This window comes from Gopherus flavomarginatus, chromosome 4, assembly GCF_025201925.1.
Source record: "Gopherus flavomarginatus isolate rGopFla2 chromosome 4, rGopFla2.mat.asm, whole genome shotgun sequence".
NCBI lineage: Eukaryota > Metazoa > Chordata > Testudines > Testudinidae > Gopherus > Gopherus flavomarginatus.
The window spans coordinates 152,163,349-152,183,926 of record NC_066620.1 but is presented as its reverse complement, the minus strand read 5'-3'; the positions used below and the strand labels follow the sequence as shown (position 1 = coordinate 152,183,926).

The 20,578-nt window shown below is 43.6% G+C and overlaps 1 protein-coding gene across 3 annotated transcripts; it reads left to right on the top strand.

Annotated features, from left to right (window-relative positions):
* The first annotated feature begins 8,081 nt into the window (after positions 1-8,081).
* Positions 8,082-16,304, top strand: PRSS35 (serine protease 35). Of its 3 annotated transcripts, XM_050950159.1 has the most exons (3): positions 8,082-8,278; positions 8,995-9,058; positions 14,809-16,304. In XM_050950159.1, exon 3 carries the CDS (start codon positions 14,828-14,830, stop codon positions 16,067-16,069), a length of 1,242 nt encoding a protein of 413 aa, XP_050806116.1. In that variant the 5' UTR covers positions 8,082-8,278; positions 8,995-9,058; positions 14,809-14,827; the 3' UTR covers positions 16,070-16,304. The 3 variants fall into 3 exon arrangements, with proteins under 3 accessions (XP_050806116.1, XP_050806114.1, XP_050806117.1); XM_050950157.1 differs by lacking the exon at positions 8,995-9,058; XM_050950160.1 differs by lacking the exons at positions 8,082-8,278; positions 8,995-9,058 and adding an exon at positions 8,301-8,497.
* The last annotated feature ends 4,274 nt before the right edge of the window (positions 16,305-20,578 follow it).

The window sequence follows — 20,578 nt, the reverse complement described above, 5'->3', positions numbered from 1 at the left end:
GCTTTAAGTTGGATATTAGGAAAACCTTTTTCACAAGGAGGGTGGTGAAGCACTGGAATGGGTTACCTAAGGAGGTAGTGGAATCTCCTTCCTTAGAGGTTTTTAAGGTCAGGCTTGATTAAACTCTGGCTGGGATGATTTAGTTGGGGATTGGTCCTGCTTTGAACAGGGAGTTGGACTAGATGACCTCCTGAGTTCCCTTCCAACACTGATATTCTATGATTCACCTGAACCTTTCCTCAGATGACAGGATGAGCGCAGCAACCTGCTGCAACTATTCTCTGGATCTATCAGTTACACTGAATACAGTGAAAGTCAGTGAATGCATGAATAGAAGAGGTGGTACAGAATTTGTGGGTCATAACACAACACAGAAAAAAGGCAGCCATCAAGTATGATTTGGTCCCAGTGCCTACTGCCAGCTCCAGGGGACCAAAGATAATGTGTGGTGTGGGAGACATTACCTTAACTCTGGATTTCAGATTGTGTAAAAAACAAACACACACCCAACATCCAAGTTCTGGAAGGGTACCAAGCAGTGCTTGGCAACTTTAACTCTGCATTAGCCATGTTTTCTGGCAGCTGAATGCAATACTGTCTTTGGATATCTGCAAGCAAATATAGTTTTAAAGATGTGTAAGCTTCAGCTCAGTGGGGTGTTAACTTTGAAATCTAACAATATAGCCATAAAAACTGCTCATAATTTTAGCAGACTTATTCCACAAAACTCACCTCCCACGCGTAGCTCACTAGGAGAATAAGCAGGAAGATCTTCCTTAAGTTGTAATGCTATTCTGGAAAATGACTTTCGCAATAGCACCTTCTTACTCAACAGATCTGCTAAGCTCTGAATATTTACTCATAGTTGCTGAATTTAGGGGGGAAATGTAAATGTTTGCAGCTTTACTCTCAGAGATAAGATTGCAAGGCTGCCAATTAGAAACTTTTTTAAAATTGTAAACTGAGCAAACATGATCTGATCACTGAGCATCAATAAACAGAGTTCCACAATGCCATTTTTAAGGGGTCACCTTTCAAAGTAAAAGCATATTTCACACTCTTCAATCCAGTGGGTATAGGAGCATCAGCTGCCATAGTTTAAGCCTCACTGCTTCTCCAAGGGCTGTCAACATTTTGGCTGGAGCCTTGTGGACCGCTCTTTTCTTGGGCCACGTCTATACTATAAACTTTGGTTGCTGCAAGATATGGCAGTGTACAGCTGCAGCAGTTTCTAGCTCACTCATGCACATTCATATCTATCTGGCTGCTTGCATCTGCACTGTACATACTCACTAGACGTGCTTGTGCTAATGCAAAGTGTGGTGCACCACAGGTAGGCATCCCAGTGTGCCACAAGCTATTGCCCCGTACAATCCCTTTTGGGAACTATTTGCAATCTATTATGGGATAAAAAAGACTCACTGAGCGATCTCTGGGAACTAGAGGTCAAGTTCCCAGCATGCAACTTTCTCCATCCTACAATGCCAGCTGTATCCCATAATTTTCACTTTTTAAAAAAAAATCCCACAAACTGAAAGAAGAATGGAACCCATGGACCACTGCACTAGTCTCATGAACATTTCAAATACAGGATGCACAATGCTCACGTATTTGCAGGCCAACAGAAAGTACTGCAACAGGGACATGACGATATCTTGGAGGACAGTTTATGGAGGGAAATAGCAAAAAACAATTCAAGGTTGGTGCTGGCATTCATGGGAGCAGCTGCAGACAATGGAGCAATGCTTCTGGGCCTGAGAAATGAGCTCTGGTGCCTATTGGGTCTTGCATAACATCTGTGGGGCAAAGGAAGAAAAGCTGCCACCATGGTGGTAATGGAGAGGCTGTTTGCTCATTTTGAGCTCTTGCAATGGCCCTTGTGTCCGGCTGTTCAGTGTGGAGCTAGATGATTGAGGGAAGCTTTGAAAGAGCCCTTTAGCGGTTAGCCACAGTAGTGTTCTGGGCCTGGAGCTTTAGGCAATGCTGGGAATTGTGTAGTGCTTGCTGTACACATTTATAAATACGACTATTTTCCTGAAGCTATGCATCATGTACTGTTTCCTGTACATTTACAAGTACTGTGTGCTTTGAGTACTGTTATGCATTCTGCAATGTATTGTGAGCTAATAAAGATTGTTTTGGGAGAACAAAACTGTGTGCCAAAAACAAGCACCACAATGCAAATTTAATGAATTAGTAGAATGTAACTTTGAAATTGGAAAGGCACCAAACATTTTCTATTTCAGTGCATAAGCATAGTCCATTATGACTACACACTACAACAGCTGTGGTTGTTAGAGGTCAATGTATGTGAAACTGTGGTTTTGCTTGCTGTGTCACAGCATGGAGTGGTAGGGGTATGGATGTGCCCCACAATGGCTCATGGAAAGTTGGAGATGGGGGTGTAAGAGCTGCTACTATGAAATTCTCCAAGGAGTGGAGAAGCGTCTGGGATTTTTGGACCTGTAGCTCAACCAAGGTCTGCAGCATCTAAGAAGACCCCTTATGTCCTCATGCATCTTCCTTTCCTTGTGCTGCTGGGTCTTTCTGTCTGCCATATTGGCCATCCAGGCCCTTTGTTCATAGTCTGATATAGTATTGGCTTGCAGGATGTCACTGATCATGTGCTCTTCTTTCTTCTCCTTAGCAAGGTCAGGCATTCTGCAAGTGTGTAAGGGGCATCCCTCAAACGCCACAATGGCAGAAGCTGCCAATTAAGACAGACAGAAGTATCATTAGATTTAGAATCACAATGGAAAGGGAAAGCTAAGTCTCAAAATGCCTTTTTCTTATTCCCATAAGCTTTCAATAAGACTTGTTCATTGACATTTCAACTTTGGAGTGCCTCTGCCCAGCACTGCTTTCTAGCCTCAGCTATGATGAGCATGACCCGCCAGAAATTGGGGGGTGTGGGTGGGAAAGGATTTTTTGATTGCATGAAGCAAACTTTCAGTCCCTATTCCAGGGTATGAATATAAAGGCAGTATCACTGAATATTGGCACTATTTCCACAGGTGGTAGTGGTTTTAGCTGCTATCTCATTCCTGAGGGTAACTAAGTCATAGAAAGCACAGCCCCCCGGGCCTGTATGCTGCAAGCCTATTCATTGCAATGGTGCCAGCCAAACTAATTTTGGAGTGATGTGAGAAAGCATCTTACCATGGAGGAAGAAATAAAGCAGCAATCCCTAGAAACCTTAGGGAGAGGATTGCAGAGTATCTCCATAAATTTTTTTTTGAGATATCTCAGGAGGATACAAGGGACATCTTTATGTACATAACTGCTCCACATGTCCCTCCCATCCCCGCTAACCCACCCATGGAATGAAAAGATGCCAACTCTACCTCTGTGTCTTCTCAGCTAAGTAAAACAATGAGAAACTGATACCTATGTCTTGTTTTGATGGCCAGACCCTATCTTTAAATTTAAATATTGTGAGAAAAAAAATCCATGTAGATACTTACTCACTCTTGGGCAGGAGAGAGAATGTGGGCAAAAGTTCTACATTTTGACAAAGCATCATCATTCCTGTCCACGCCAACTTTCTGTCTTCTGAACATCAGCTGATGATACTTGTGCAAGAGAATGGGATATAAGAGGAGTAGGTAAGTATCAGAGGGGTAGCCGTGTTAGTCTGGATCTGTAAAAGCAGCAAAGAATCCTGTGGCACCTTATAGACTAACAGACGTTTTGGAGCATGAGCTTTTGTGGGTGAATACCCACTTTGTCGGATGCATGAGGAGTAGGCAGTTGCCCCAAATCATCTCTCCCTTGCTCTCTACTCACAGCATCATCAAGACCTGAAGAACAAAGGGGGAGGAGGGAGGGAAGATCCTGACTAAAAGAGGTTCAGCCAGTAAGACAGCTGGAACATATGGTGAGAGAGATCTTTGCTTTGCATTCACTTAGCTTGTTAAGTTAGGTGTCAGTTGCATTTTACCTTTTATTTCTTTGTAATCAATTCTGATTCATATGCCTCATCACTTGCAGTTACTTAAAATCTATCTTTCTGTAGTTAATACATTGGTTTGGTTGTTTTATCTAAACCAGTGTGTTTGGGAAACTCCATTTGAAATAACAGTATTTGTTTATATCATTTTCTATTAATAAATGACACACTTTTTATGAGCTTGTATTATCCAGGAGGGTGCTGGGCAGTACAAGATGAACTTTTCTGGAGAAGAGTCTGTGACAAGGAGTTTGCTAGTGTTGCCCTGTAATGTAATTCATGAGTGGCTGGCTATAGCACTCCTACAGCATAGGTGGGAGTGATTTATATGTCGGAGGCCATGAGTGAACAGACCAGAAGTGGTTGCTCTCACAGCAAAGCAGTGTAAAAAGCACCTCAGGTTAGAGAATTGAGGAGACATAGCTGTCCATCAGTCCAGATTGCACTCTGCGCAATGTCAGAGTCGAAGTGCCAGAACCAAGAGTTGACACAGCTGGAGCCATGGACCAGGGCTTACCTGAAGGCAGGATCAAGGCTAGGACATGACTAGAACAAGGGTGGGTGCAGAGCAGCATCTAGGCAGAAACAGTACAGGAGTAATGAGTAGGACTTGGAGCAAAGCAAGCCTAGCAGGGCAGAGAATCCACAGGCATATGCATTGAACAGCTGCTGGGCTTAAGAGCAAGCCACCTGATTGCCTAATCCAATCAGGCGGTTGTGCAGGCCCTAGTTCCAGACCGTACTACCACTTTGAGCCTCCTAGGTACCCCAGGGCCTGGTTTCACAGGGTAAGTTTGGTGAAAATCTTGCAGCAGATCTGTGGTGTGGATAGTTTCCAATGGTTCACAGGATCATTCATCAGGGCCATAAACTTCCCAGTCTACTAAGTACAAGAGCTTCTTTCTAAAGAGTTGTGAGTGCAGGATCTGTCAAACCAAGTACTCTTCTTGTCCCTGGATGTTGATAGCCACGACAACAGAGTTGGACAGGAACAGGTTCTATGTGCAGGGCTTTAGGACAGAGATATGAAACAGGGTGGATACCAAGGAATTTTGGTAATTGCAACTTGAATGCCACCAGGTTGATCCGTTCCAGAATCGTAGCTGGGCTAAGATATTGGTGGTCTAATTTAGCCAATGGGCAATCTGACCTTAGATTCTGAATGGACAGCCAAACCTTGTCCCCGATGACAAGATCATGGATGGCTTGGCAGCCCTGATCAGTGTGATGCTTATACACCTCCTTGGCAGATTCTAGCTGCTCCTTCAGTTTTAGATCTACTTGGTAGAGGTGGGCAGTGAAGTCTGCAACAGCAGGTACCAGAGATCCCATGAGGATGTCTGGGTGAAACCAAGGGTGAAATCCATAGTTGGAGGAAAAAGGGCCTTGAGAGGTGGAGGGTGGCCTTATTATATGCAAATTCCATATGAAGATGGAGGGAAACCCAGTCATCTTGGCGGTAGTTCATGAAACATCAAAGATATTGCTCAAGTACCTGGTTAAACTATGGAGAGAGGGACATGTGGTTCAGGTTGGGGGGAGATGGTGGGGGAGGGGTACAGGTGGGAGAGATGATGGTGCGGAGGGTGCAGGGGAGGCTTGGGGTGGGTGGGGGGAGAGGTGATAGGGAGGAGGACATGGTGAGGGGAGTTCAGTGGGGCTCAGGGTGGCAGGAGGTGATGATGAGGGAGGGTGCGGTGGGGCTCAGGGTGGGGGAAGGTAGTGAGAAAGGTATGGTGGGGCTCAGGGAGGAGGTGATGGTGAGGAGGGCACGGTGGGGATCAGGGTAGGGGGGAGGTGGTAAGGAAGGTGTGGGGCTCAGGGAGGAGGTGATGGCAAGGGGGCGTGGTGGGGCTCACGGAGGAGGTGAGGGGGGCATGGAGGGGCTCAGGGGGAAGGTGATGGTGAGGGTGACGCGGTGGGGTTCAGGGTGGAAGGTGGTGATGAAGGTGCGGTGGGGCTCAGGGGGGAGGTGATGACAATGGGGGCGCGGTGGGACTCAGGGTGGGGGGGAGGTGGTCAGGAAGGTGCGGTGGGGCTCGGGGGGGGAGTGATGACGAGGGGGGTGCGGTGGGACTCAGGGTGGGAGGTGGTGATGAAGGTGCGGTGGGACTCGGGGAGGGGGGAGGTGATGGTGAAGGGGCACGGTGGGGCTCAGGGTGGCGGGTGATGGCGAGGGGGGCGCGCTGGGGGGGAGGGCGCAGGGGAACTCGTGGGGGTGATGGTGAGGAGAGCGCGGGGGGGCGATGGTGGTCGGAGGGAGGTGATGCGAGGGGGCGCTGATCTGTGCTGGGCAGGCCGTTGGGTGAAGCAGCAAGCGGCGCCTCCTGCGTTTCCAAGGCAGGAAACGTCCCGCCCCCCAGCCCAGCTCAGAGCCCCGCTGGACCTGAGGCGCGAGGAGCAGCGGGAGCGCCCTTGGCAGGGGCAGCGCGAGGACTGACCGATCCCTCCGCCAGCTGCAGCGCAGGAGCCGTGGGAGCGGGCGCGGGGCGGTGCTCTCCGGCCGCAGCTCCGACCCCGGTCAGGGGGGCGGCGCCCTCTCTCAGTTCCCCAGCCTGCAGGAGCGGGGAAATCTGCACCCCCTCCCGCTTCCCAGCCACAGCCCGCCCCAGAGAAACACCCCAGTCTGTTCCCCTTCTCCTCTGCACCCCCCGCTGTCCCTGTCATCCCCAGTCTGTTCCCCTTCTCCCCTGCACCCCCGCTGTCCCTGTCATCCCCAGTCTGTTCCCGTGAACCCCCGCTGTCCCTGTCATCCCCAGTCTGTTCCCCTTCTCCTCTGCACCCCCCGCTGTCCCTGTCATCCCCAGTCTGTTCCCCTTCTCCCCCGCACCCCCCGCTGTCCCTGTCATCCCCAGTCTCTTCCCCTTCTCCCCCGCACCCCGCGCTGTCCCTGTCCTCCCCAGTCTGTTCCCCTTCTCCCCGCACCCCCCGCTGTCCCTGTCCTCCCCAGTCTGTTCCCCTTCTCCCCTGCACCCCCCGCTGTCCCTGTCATCCCCAGTCTCTTCCCCTTCTCCCCTGCACCCCCCGCTGTCCCTGTCATCCCCAGTCTGTTCCCCTTCTCCCCTGCACCCCCCGCTGTCCCTGTCATCCCCAGTCTCTTCCCCTTCTCCCCTGCACCCCCCGCTGTCCCTGTCATCCCCAGTCTGTTCCCCTGCACCCCCCGCTGTCCCTGTCATCCCCAGTCTGTTCCTCTTCTCCCTGCACCCTGCGCTGTCCCTGTCATCCCCAATCTGTTCCCCTGCACCCCCCGCTGTCCCTGTCATCCCCAGTCTGTTCCCCTTCTCCCCTGCACCCCCCGCTGTCCCTGTCATCCCCAGTCTGTTCCCCTTCTCCCCTGCACCCCCCGCTGTCCCTGTCCTCCCCAGTCTGTTCCCCTTCTCCCCCGCACCCCCCGCTGTCCCTGTCATCCCCAGTCTGTTCCCCTTCTCCCCTGCACCCCCCGCTGTCCCTGTCATCCCCAGTCTGTTCCCCTTCTCCCCTGCACCCCCCGCTGTCCCTGTCATCCCCAGTCTGTTCCCCTTCTCCCCTGCACCCCCCGCTGTCCCTGTCATCCCCAGTCTGTTCCCCTTCTCCCCTGCACCCCCCGCTGTCCCTGTCATCCCCAGTCTGTTCCCCTTCTCCCCTGCACCCCCCGCTGTCCCTGTCATCCCCAGTCTGTTCCCCTTCTCCCCTGTACCCCGCGCTGTCCCTGTCATCCCCAGTCTGTTCCCCTTCTCCCCTGCACCCCCCGCTGTCCCTGTCATCCCCAGTCTCTTCCCCTTCTCCCCTGCACCCCCCGCTGTCCCTGTCATCCCCAATCTGTTCCCCTTCTCCCCTGCACCCCCTGCTGTCCCTGACACCCCACAGCCTGCTCTCCAGCTTCCCTACAGAGCGGTCATCCCACAGCGTGCACCTCTGCCGCCCTCTCCCGCCTTCCCGTCCAGCCAGCTGTTCCAGCTCATCCCGCCAGCCCTTTTCCTTCCCCTCCCATCCACAGAGACACCCGCACGCGGTCCCAGCAGCTCACCCTCGGGCCGACCTCCCTCTCCTTCCATCTATCCCCCCCTCCCTCCGCCTTTCCATCCCCTCCCCCGCCTGGGAAAATGCTGGCAGCTCCCCCCGTTCCCTTCTTCAGTAGTCGCCAGGGCTCAGACTGTGCTCAGTGGCTGCTGCTCTCTCCGGTGCTGGCTGGCTGGAGGTGGCGATCTCTCTCTCACTAAATTGGGAACCAGCTGGCAAATACGGATTACTAACTAGATTAGAGTAGAGCACCTATTGCGTGTCCGCGTAGAAAGTTTTAGGAGCCGGGGATTTGGACAGGTTTTCACCTTTTCTCTCGAATGCTAACAGGTATGAAACGGTCTTTCCAATGATGTTCCTATCTAGTGCCGTCTGAGCTAGGAAAAAACTCTCAGGGGACTGGTTGCTTTGAAAGCACACAGGCACGCTAAAATGCGGGCTGCACCTGAGACCTCTTTTGTACCACAAAAATGCTGAACGGACTTTTTTTGTTTAAGATTTGAGAGCTGGAGTTTACCGAATAGCTGCTTGGAGCCTCAGCTGGAAAAGGTAGATAAATCTATTAAGGTGACCGTGTTTACACTGGACCACAAATGTGGTCCTCTCTGTTACAGTAGCGTTTACAAATAGATACAATTGATGAGAGGTCAATAAATAAATTTTGGCCAGTTACAGAATTTTACACTAAAAGTAGCTTTTTCCGAATAGCCTGACCAGTCTGCTGAAAATATTCTTGGCTAGTGAACGGAGACACTTTTTTCCTCTGGTACTTGTCAAGAGTCTTGTTCCACATGGGTAGCTTAAAAATAGATAGAAAGAAAAGGCTTATTCTGGAAGTTTTCATACTTCTGCCCTTGTACAGTCCCAGCAGTGCTTATTGAGAGAGCCTTTTTTTGCGATTCCCCTCCACCCCATCCCGCTTCATCTGCTCAGTTTCTGTGCTACCATTCCTCCCATGTTTTGAAATTGACACTAATTTTATCCAGATTGCTTGTGGCAATGAGGCGGTACAAAAATCTCTGCTAAGCTTCTTATTTAATTTTCAGCCTCTGGAGTCTTTTTATAAAACGAGTTCATCTGCAAGAGAAATGGAAAAAGTAAAGGCAGCAGGTATTTAAATTTGAAAACTGATTATTTTGTTTTAGAAAGCTGGGATCTCTCTCTGTCTCCCCCTAAACACTAGGCTAAAACCGATTTTCTTTCTTTTAGACAATTCCTTAAATGCGATCCTAGAGTTATCTGTTGAGATATATATGTCCATAAAAGTGATTTAAAAATGTTTGAGGTAACACTGCTTCTGTTCCTGATAATGCTGGAGTAAATTCCATCCACATATGTTTAATTCTTCTGTCTGTGCCCAAGACCCTGATATGCAGGCTCAGTGCATTATAGAGAGCATGTAGTAATTGTACACAAGAGGGTATTATTGTAGATAATTGTATAGTTACTAGACTTCAATCTTGTAAACAGGCAAAGCTGATCAGTATCGATAAATAGGCAGGCTAGTTGCAGTGCAATCAAAGAACTTAACAGACTACTGAGACTAGAACAGCTCATTCCTAGGAATGGGGGTGGACAAAATAAACTAATTGGAAGTGAAAGCAACTGCTAACCGCAACTTTAAAAGGGAGTTTCTTGGCCTCTACAACTCTCATTTCACTGGGAACGGAAAGATGCTTATTAATGACAGAGCGTTAATTTTAGGAGCTGTTCAAACCATCCTCCAAAACGAACAAAAGTTGCTTGACAAAGATGCTTTCGTTCTCTCATCCTTGAAAAGTAAGAGAAGAAAATAGTGGGCGTAGTACTGTCTGGAAAGAAATGGAATCTGTGCGGCAAGCTTTGAGAGATATACAAAGTTAAAATAACGTTTGTTAAAGTGGAAAATGGAGCCGTTTCTCTAGCTTGGTTTAGCACTCGTAGTTCACCACTAACTGTATGCATTTGTATCTCTCTGGAGCGATACATTCGGGACGGTGAGAGGGACACTTGGGATTGGCGGAAGATATGTAAGAGTATTTCATTCTCTAGTGGAATAAATGTTATCACAAAACAACCATGCCTTAGTGTACTGGGAAAACTAACTCTGGATGAACTAGCGATAGTATGGGTCAGAAGTGAGGTGTGTTGTGAAAACACTTGCCAGAGCAGTGTCTTCAGGCAATCTTTTAAACTGTCATTTTTCTCAAGACAGTTCATAAGGTAAATGTATCTTTTCCACCTGAAAGAGGCGTACGAGAGACTATTCGTACAATGAGCACGGCTTTTTCCAGAAAACTGAAAAACGACAGATGCCTACATCAGAGTTTACAGTTGTCCTCAACTAAAATTTAATTTAAAGTTCAGTCTAGGAATAAATTTCGGGAAAGTATCCTTACTAAAAGCGGTTTTATAATGCATTTTACACTCCATTGAAAGATAAAATATTTAGTAAGAGTGCGTTTAAAGCGCAGATAAGAGACGATCTAATTTTGCCATCTAGTGGCCACACACCCTCTCTCTCTCTCTCTCTCTCCCTCCGGTGGCACCTTAAAGACTGACAGATTTATTTGGGCATGAGCTCTTGTGGGTTAAAAAAAAAAAAGTGGCTTTTAACCATAAAGCTTATGCCCAAATAAATGTCAGTCTTTAAGGTGTCACCAGACTCCTTGTTTTTGTGGATACAGACTTACACAGTTACCCCCAATACCTGAGAGATACAGACATACAAATTTAAGCAATAAGGAAAGTCAAAATTAAGGCTGAAACTACCATTAATTCATTTTTGCAGCTGAAGTAAGTTTAGTTTGAGATTTCAGAACCTGCCTTGTGCTTTTATACATATTTTGTAAAATTAGCTTCTATGCTTGTGCACTACACCCATACCTAAATTTACAATCTCAGACTAGATCTGTTTTTTCTTAAATCATAATGGAAGGTCAGATATGTAAACTAGTGCACTCATCAAGCATATCAGCACAAGTTTAGGAGGAAGTGGCAGACAGAATTCAGGATGGAGATTTATTGTTACCTCTTAGCTCATTGCTAGAGTAACAGTTTCTTCTATGGAGTCTGGAGGAGCAGGTGTTGTTACCACTGAACATTTTCATGATTCATCTTGAGATTTTCACATGCTAGCTATGGTTATATGTTGATAGTTGCCAAAACCAATGAGTTTTCTTCCTGAACTGTTCATTTCAGTTTTTTCCCCTTGCAAAACTGGGTGGAAAAAGATGCACCTCTGTACAGGCTGAAGTAGCAATTCCTCACTTTGAGGTCTGAAAATTGCTTAACTATGTTTTTGAGATACTAGAGACCTAGTCCTTGTGCAAACCCTATCCAATGATAAGTACCTTTTCAACAACCCCAGGACACAGATTGTACTAAACAGACATTGGAGAGGAAAACCCTGCCAGGAACCTGAGCTTCATTTTTCTTCTCATCCATCCTATATTAGCAAGTGATTTACAATCGAGCATGAATTAGTGGGAAATTTGGGACAGATCCACAAATCTGCTTGTGGGTGTTTGAATTGTATGAAGTGGGAGAGACGTTTATATTAGAGCTTGTTGTTGAAGGGGGACTAGAGTAGAACCAGAGTGTAGAGTTTGGGAGAGTTTGCTATGCAGGATGGAGAAGTATTTGGGATGTTGGAAGTTTGAAGTGGAGAAAGTTGGAGGGGTTTGTAAGTGCAGCAGAGATCAAGCTGAGAGCCCTCATCACGCTGCTGGGGGGTTTGACAAAGGGGAGGAGAAGCTGGAATTTTTCACAAGGGACCAAGTCTCCCCTCTCCCTTTCATTTTGTTTCTTACCTTAAAGCAGTCTAGTGTTTAAGATCTCTCTGTTTACTAATTTTAAACACATGTAGCAATAAAACATTGTCTAGAACACCTAGTTTGCTCTGATATGGCAATTCTATGTTTGTAATGCTTTCTAGGTAAAGGCTTCTTCCAACTCTCAAAGTACATCATTTCCAATTCATAGCAAACAAAAAATGGTTAATTATAAATGACAAAATCCTTGACTTCTAATGTCTGCCCTTAGAGGGAATAAGTAATCTATTCTAGTCTTTCAAACAGGAGGAGGTTACGTGGTCTTTGTGGCTGTGCTAGAGATGATTACAGAGAGCTACATCACCCCACCCATTTTATTGTAGGAAGCCTCTATATAGAGAAAAAAGTTAGTTATAGCTCAAGCTGGGACAAAATCAACCATATTCCTGGAAAGACTTCAGCAGTGGTTTGCCAAGTCTCTCTGCATGAAATCAGGATTAGTGAACATTCCTAAACATTTATGACACTTAGCTGTAGGAAAACATCATGTATGTGGACTCTGAATTGTGAGCCAGTCATTAGGCTCAAAGAGAAGAGAAATTCTAGGAAGAATGGGTCTTGCATATTGACAGGTTTCACAAGTTTAACAAAAGAGCAGGCTTTCTTTGCACCTCACTACTTGTTAAACAGGTATTTGAGGACATTAAAACAGTTGTTTCACATTAATATCAGTAATATTTATCCTTTCAGACATTTAAAGTGTTTTGTGTACTTTAAAGCAGAATCTGTCCTAATTTAAAGTTCATATTCTTATACTCTCATGTTAGTTGCCTTTATTGCCACAATCCTGCCTTCATGCCCACTTTAACTCCCTTTACCTCAGACTTAGTGGTCCAAATCTAGAAGATCTGTAAGAAGAATAAATTTGTAAGTGTGCATAGGGTGACCAGACAGCAAATATGAAAAATTGGGATGGGGTGTGTGTGTGTGGGGGGGTGTATAGGAGCCTATATAAGAGACCCCAAAATTGGGACTGTCCCTATAAAATCGGGACAGCTGGTCATCCTAAGTGGGCATGAATTGAAGGGCAGGTCTGCACCGATGCAGCTGCGCCACTGTAGTGCATCTTGTGAAGACACTCTATGCCAATGGAAGAACGTTTCCCCATCGGCAGAATTACTCTACCTTCACAAGAGGCGGAAGCTGTGTCAGCAGGAGAGCATCTCCCGCTGACATAGCACTGGTGTGGAGAGTGCTTGGGTTGCTGTAACTTGCAGTAGTGTAGTTCCACCCTAAGTAAGTTAATTAGGAATCAAAGTTACTGTATCACACAAGTTTAGGATCTTAGAAAATGTTGTAAATTACACAGACGACAAGAGACTCACTCCTGAATATGGTAGAAGTAATAAACTCCACTGCTGGACATGGTGCTCACAGTTGAATAAAGGATGGTGGGTGCTAATTGTTCTAGCTAAGATCTTAGTCTGATAACTGGTACAACAAGTTGTCCAAAAAATATAGGACATATTGGTTCATGGTGTGCATTTTAAAGCAAAGCTATCACTTTTTGAATTTTATTCACAAGGTACTGTTTTGTACCTTATCACTTTATCTAGCCTTATTCATTGTTTTATTACCTTTAATTTTCACTATAACAAAGAATTCAGATTTTGCTAAACTATATTATATATAATATAAAACAGACATTTTATCCAGATTTAAACTGTACTTATGGTAAACCAAAGAGCATAACCATATACATGCTTAAATTGCTTAACTTAAGGTTTAATTATAGACAGTGCCCTTTCTACAGGTTGAGGTTTCACTATTACCCAACTGTACAAAGGGTACATGAAAAAGCTCAAATCTCCAGCTGGCAACAGCCAGTATCTGGTTAATATTTTAAGCATCCAGTCCATCTACAGAGTTAGAATAGACTTGCAATTAAGGTACTGAGCTGGGATTCAGAGGAGCTTAGTTCCACTTCTGGCTATGCTACAGACTTGCTGTGTGACCTTGGGCAAGTCACTTAGTCTTTCTATGCCTTAGTTCCCTATCTGTAAAACAAGAATAATGCTTAATTTGTGTTTGTCTATTTAAATGTAAGCTCTTGTGTATGAACAGCACCTGGTACAATGGGTCTCGCATCTTAGGTGGGGCCTCCAGGCATCACTGTATATGTATGAACAGTTTTGTGAGCGATTTCAAAGGGAAATAGCTTTGGGGGCCCATCTAGCTCCTCCGCCACCTATGACTGTGTCCTCCCTACTCTATGAATTCCTGAAACCTCTCCCCCAAATTAGCCATCTTCTACTTTCTTGTGAGTCACCCTTTGTGTATGAAGCTCTGTGGCTCTTGGGTCCCTCAGACAGACTAGAAATTCAGGGGATGGAGCAGAAGCAAATCCTTCCAAGCAAGAGCACAAGCAGGCTATTTGAGGAATGAATGTGTCTCACTGTCCACAGGTACCAGAAACGGACAGAATTGAAGATGGACATCTGTCTTTCTGGTTGGATGCGTGGCATGGCCTAAGCAACCTATGCAGCCACAAACGCTGCTACTCTTGGATGAGATACAATAAGAACATTTTCATTTGGAGAAAGTACTAATTTGAATCAAGCTATTTTACTTTTATACAGCCTTTTAACATAATATTTTGCACATGGTCTGCATTTATTGCATATTGTCAATTTTTGCAGTCATGATTGTTTTCAGCCACAAACACAAGAACAAAATTAGACTAGGGACTACATTACAAAGCCTGATGTTGATAGATTTGAAATGTATCAAATGCATTTATGATCGGTACGATGCCATGTAATTAAAGTAGAACATCAAGGAAATGGGGCTAGCTTCTTAAAATATTACTTGAGGGTTATGATTTATATCTAGTGTAATTTAATGAATAACAGAAGTAGAATTATAAAGATCAAAATGTGGAGAAATGAATGAAGAGTCAATGAGTTCCTGTTTCTTTTGTAACCTGGATGCTAATATTCTACCCCACTGATTTTGATGGAAATATTGGACAGTGCTGTAGTCATACAATAAAATCAGATCAATTTTATTTTTAAATATCAAATTGATTCTCTATTCTCCCTTTTTCAGAGCAACACACATTAACAGAATGGGGCATATCTTGTTGTTATTGATGCTTTCCATTCCCATATTATGTCTGACTGATGGAGCCGAAACAGAACAAGATTTCACCTGGCACTTGAAGAAGGTACCCCAGATTGTGAGTGAACGGATTTTCTCCCTTGACAGCCCTAAATTTGAGGCAAAAGCCAAATTAGAACTGAGTAATGTGTGTGGAATTGAATGCCAAAGGAGACTCCCAGTGCCAAGCTTGTCTGACCTGAAGGAGTTTCTGTCCTATGAGACTGTTTTTGAGAATGGCACACGGACCTTGACTCATGTGAATGTTCTAGGACTAGCAGTTGACACAGCCAAGAACACCACCACCACAAGAACGTCCTCAAGAAGGAAGAGGCAGATATATGGCACAGACAGCAGATTCAGCATCTTTGACAAGCGGTTCATGACCAACTTCCCTTTTAGCACAGCTGTGAAGATTTCCACAGGCTGCAGTGGCATTCTTGTTTCCCCCAAGCACGTTCTAACAGCCGCTCACTGTATTCATAATGGCAAGGATTACATCAAGGGCAGCAAAAAGCTGAGGGTGGGATTGCTGAAGACGAGATCTAAAGGTGAGGGCAAGAAACGCAGAGTTCAAAGGGGTAAGAGAGAGGTTTCTGTGGCAAGAGATCACAGTGAGCGTACCTCAGAATTGAAGCAGAGATCCAAAGGTCGTGGGAGAAAACAAAAGGCAACTGGGAGGAGTCAGAAAACCTCTGATAGTAAACCTTCCTTCCAGTGGACCAGAGTAAAGAGTACCCAGATCCCAAAAGGCTGGTTTGAAGGTGTAACTGGGGATGTTTCCCTGGATTATGATTATGCTGTTCTTGAGCTCAAGCGCCCTCACAAAAAGAAATATATGGAGCTGGGAATCAGCCCAACAATCAGAAAGATGCCTGGTAGCATGATCCACTTCTCAGGTTTTGATGATGATCGATCTGGGCAGTTGGTCTATCGATTTTGTAGTGTGTCTGATGAATCCAGTGATCTCTTTTACCAGTACTGTGATGCTGAGTCTGGGTCTATTGGCTCTGGAGTCTATCTCCGCCTTAAAGAGCCAAACAAGAAGAAATGGAAACGCAAGATCATTGCTATTTATTCAGGTCATCAGTGGATGGATGTCAATGGTGTGCAGCAAGATTATAATGTAGCAGTACGAATTACTCCTCTCAAGTATGCCCAGATTTGTTTCTGGATACATGGGAATGATGAGAATTGTACACAAGGCTGAAAAGCTGAAACTAGATCATCTAGCACCTAAAATATAATAAAGTAAAAACTTGCCCTAATAGTTATTGGAAGAGCATTGCCCCGTATCTGGAATTATTTGAACCTGAAGCCTGCAAATATTTTGATGTATTGAGTATTGCTACTCTTAGAGGGTTAGAATTTTCAGATTAGTTTTTTAATTATATAATAATCAACATGACATGCACTTATAATCCAAAACTGTATTTATGTTTAAAATTCTGATAAATTTGAATTGTTCTCATTAGAAAAATTGTGACTTCACTTAATTTTTTAAAGAGAAGTATTGAAACTTTTCAAACTGATACTATTAAACAATATGTGGATTTTTTAAAAATATACATTTGTCTTGATTTTCTCAGGGTTCTGCTCCAACAAGCATCTTCTAGTATACAAGTTGCACATATCTTATATAAGAGCATGTTCAGAGTGATACAAATTGTGAAACATTGGGATAAGACCAAACTAATGAAGGTTAGTTTACTCTAAAGAGTATATGCACTCTGAGGGCATGTCTACCCTTACTGTGGATCGATACTGCAGTGATTGATCCACTGGGGGTCGATTTAGTGGGTCTAGTGAAGGCCTGCTAAATCAGCCACAGATTGCTCTCCCATCGATGACAGTACTCCACTGGAACAAGAAACATAAGGTAAGTGGATGGGAGAAACTCTTCACATAGCTGGAGTTGCATAACTTAGGTTGACTTAACCCCGTAGTGTAGACCTGCCCTGAGAGGCGACTATCTAGTTCATACTTGCTAGCTTGGAAAAATTTTTTTTGCATACCTTGCAAACTCTTCCATGGAAATTGTAAATTGGTGTAGCTGATGAATCCTAAAACCAATGAATTTCATTTCATTGCATGCTAAAATAGCAAAGAATCTAATGAATGTAGCAATTCTGTTTGGAATAAGGAAGAACCATATTAGTTTAATTTAATGCCCTTAAGTCTAGTTTGAGAAGATATGCAAAGCTGGGGAATCTTAAACATGTGCATTTTAATATTTGGAGACAAGTAGGTTTAATGAATAATAAAATATTCAACCTTTCTGCCAGGTGAAGTATTCTGTAGTTGTCTTTGTCAGGAACTGGCTATTTGTCAACAGTTTTAAAGCTTCAAAAAAAGGTGTGTGATAAACATTAACAGCTTTTGTAATTCCTTTTATAAGAACTCAGCTGTTATAGACAGACTGTAGCCTATCAGACTAGGAATTGGAAAGCAATGTTCTTTTTCATACAAGTCTAGAAGCTGGATAGTTCTAATCCCATCATATTCAGACCTCATCAACATGAGTTACTGGGAGAGAAAATAATCCTCCCATGCTAAATCATGTTATGCCACCTAACGAAATGGTAGGTGAGCTATCCTGTAAATGCAATAGGTATCTTAGATAGCAATAATGCTAATCAGGCTCATTTCTGCTACTGAATCACACAATACATACAGAGGGTACAATATTTCTATGAAGTGAGCCTGATTGTTTAACATTTGTATACAAGTATCACTAATTTTTTTTGTTATCAGTTGTGCTCGATTGCTTCACGTATAATCTAATCTTGTGCATTTCAGAGTCTTAGTTTAACAAGCAAAACTGTCAGGATGCTAATTTAATCTAATAATGTAAAATTTAAATGCATATTTCAGGCTATATGCATTTGCTTATTACTGTTAAAGTTATTTAGTATTTCAGTTTTTAATTTGCTGTGATGATTAGCTTGCATTAACCAAAATTCTTTTCTTTACCAATCTAGAAGAAAATAAACAAGATATTTTTGCTTGCTCTATCTTTTAAATCACATGTAATGCTGCACGTTTATACTTGATATGTTTTGATGAAGTAGGTTTTTTAAAATCATTTTGTATACAAGTGAAAACACAAAATCTGGTACTTTTCATTTGCAAGTGACTTTGCTATTGTATTTCCAAAGCATGAACATTTGAGGTTTATTAGATTAGATTATAGCATAGATACGGAGAGGTTGCAAGTGCTTTGAATAAATAGGATTAAAATTCAAAATGATCTGGACAAACTGGAGAAATGGTCTGAAGTAAATAGGATGAAATTCAATAAGGACAAACACAAAGTACTCTGTTTAGGAAGGAACAATCAGTTGCATGCGTACAAAATGGGAAATGACTGTCTAAGGCTATGTCTTCACTACCTGCCATATCGGCGTGTAGCAATCGATTTCTCTGGGATCAATATATCATGTCTCATCTAGACGCGATATATCGATCCCCGAACGTGCTCCTGTCAACTCCGGAACTCCACCAACGCGAACAGCAGCAGCGGAGTTGATAGGGGGACCCACGGATGTTGATTCCGCGCCGTGAGGACGGTAAGTAATTCTATCTAAGATACTTCGACTTCAGCTACATTAGTCATGTAGCTGAAGTTGCGTATCTTAGATCGATCGCCTCCCCTTGTGTAGACCAGCCCTAAGAAGGAGTACAGCGGAAAGAGATCTCTGGGTTATAGTGGATCACAAACTAAAGGTATAATACTGTGCAAAAAAAAAAAAGCAAACAGCATTCTGGGATGTATCAGCAGGAGTGTTGTAAGCGAGACACGATAAGTAATTCTTCCACTCTACTTCGCACTGATGTGGCCTCAACTGGAGTATCGTGTCCAGTTCTGGGTGCCATGTTTCAGGAAAGATATGGACAAACTGGAGAAAGTCCAGAGGAGAACAACAAATGATTAAATATCTAGAAAACATGACCTATGAGGGAAGATTGAAAAAACTGGGTTTGTTTAGTCTGGAGAAAAGAAAAACGAGGCAAGACATAACAGTTTTCAAGTACATAAAAGATTGTTACAAAGAGAAGGATGAAAAATTGTTTTCATTAACTTTTGAGGAAGCAAAGGGCTTAAATTGTAGCAAGGAAGGTTAGGTTGGACATTAGGAAAAGCTTCCTAACTGTCAGGATAGTTAAGCACTAGAACAAATAGCCTAGGAAGGTTATTGAATATCTATCACTGGAGATTTTTAAGAACAGGTTAGATGCTTGTCAGGAATGGTCTGATTATTACTTAGTCCTGCCTTGAGTGCAGGGGACTGGATTAGATGACCTGTTGAGGTCTCTTCCAGTCCTACATTTCTAGGATTCCATGTACAGTACCATTGCATATCAATAGGTAAAAGTAGATGCTCACAGGAAAATATGGAAATTCATCAAAACCATCTTAATATGTTCACTTTTTGGCTTGGTGTAAGCAGGTATAATTTCACTGAAGTCAGAGTTAAATTAAATGTAGAGTTGAATGTAGTCCATGATATTCCATGGCACTCAAGTCAAAAAGTAAAAGACAAGATAGATGATGTATCCCAATACCATAAAACATTCAAAATGATCACTGCATGTAAGAGGATGAAGTGATTTACCTAAGCAGTGTTGTTGCTCACTTCTGGCATTTCTTAAATATTTCACAAGTCAATTGATTTTCACACACTGATGTGCACAATCCCAAAAGGTCAATGCAGTGTCCACAGCAACTGCCACTCTCTGATGGCAAATGAAATAAGTAGTCCTTATAATAATTTAAAAATTCTTAAATCAAAATTGATGCCTGGTAATATATAGTCCCAAATTCAGATATGCTCTAAGTGGGTGCAACAGATCTGAATTTGACTTTGACCATATCCCTCAAGACTAAAACTGGGGAAGAGCTCTTGCCATAATTCTCCACTAGTTTTTCTCCCTCTGAAGAATTTGAATACTTGCAGCTTATATTTACCCAATACTAACACTCTTCCTTAATGGGTTTTCTGATCTGCCATATTGGACCCATTTCTTAATATTGTACCTGGCTTTACAAAGAGCTATTCTCAGACTTTTTTTGGCAAGAGACTACTGGCAAAGATGAACCAATAACTTCTTGATATAAAAAAAGATAAGCCTTGTCAGCAAACCATCTATCAAACTAATACCTCAATTCTGCAAAGATTCCTGCATTTGCTTAACATTATGCTCCATGAGAAGTCCCAGGGATAACTAAGTATGTGAAGTACAGCACATGCAAAGTCTTTTTAGGATTGGGGTCCAAGTCTATACTAGCTTAGTAAAAGAAAAATAAAGTTAGCAAAATTATTAGGTATATAGCACTGTAAAAGTATATGGTGCTTTAAAACACACACACAGACACACACAATCATTGACCCAAGGAGTTTATAAACTGAGGTTTACATTTTGCACTGATTTACATCCCATGAATGGGGTATAAATCAAAATAGAATATAGCCCTAGGTCAGACAAATTTATTATACAGAAAAAAAAGTTCATGTGCAAGAAAGAATGAAGACCTTGGGGAGACAATAAGGCTTTTTTTCTTACTGTTTTTGATGTTGAGAAATCAATATTCAACATTTTATGGAGGCACATATATACAACATTATAACAGGAAGAGACAGAGTTTGGTTTTACAGAGGATTTGAGGGAGGAGTTGGAAGACACTTGATGCACGGGGATTAGATATTTTTTCCAAGAA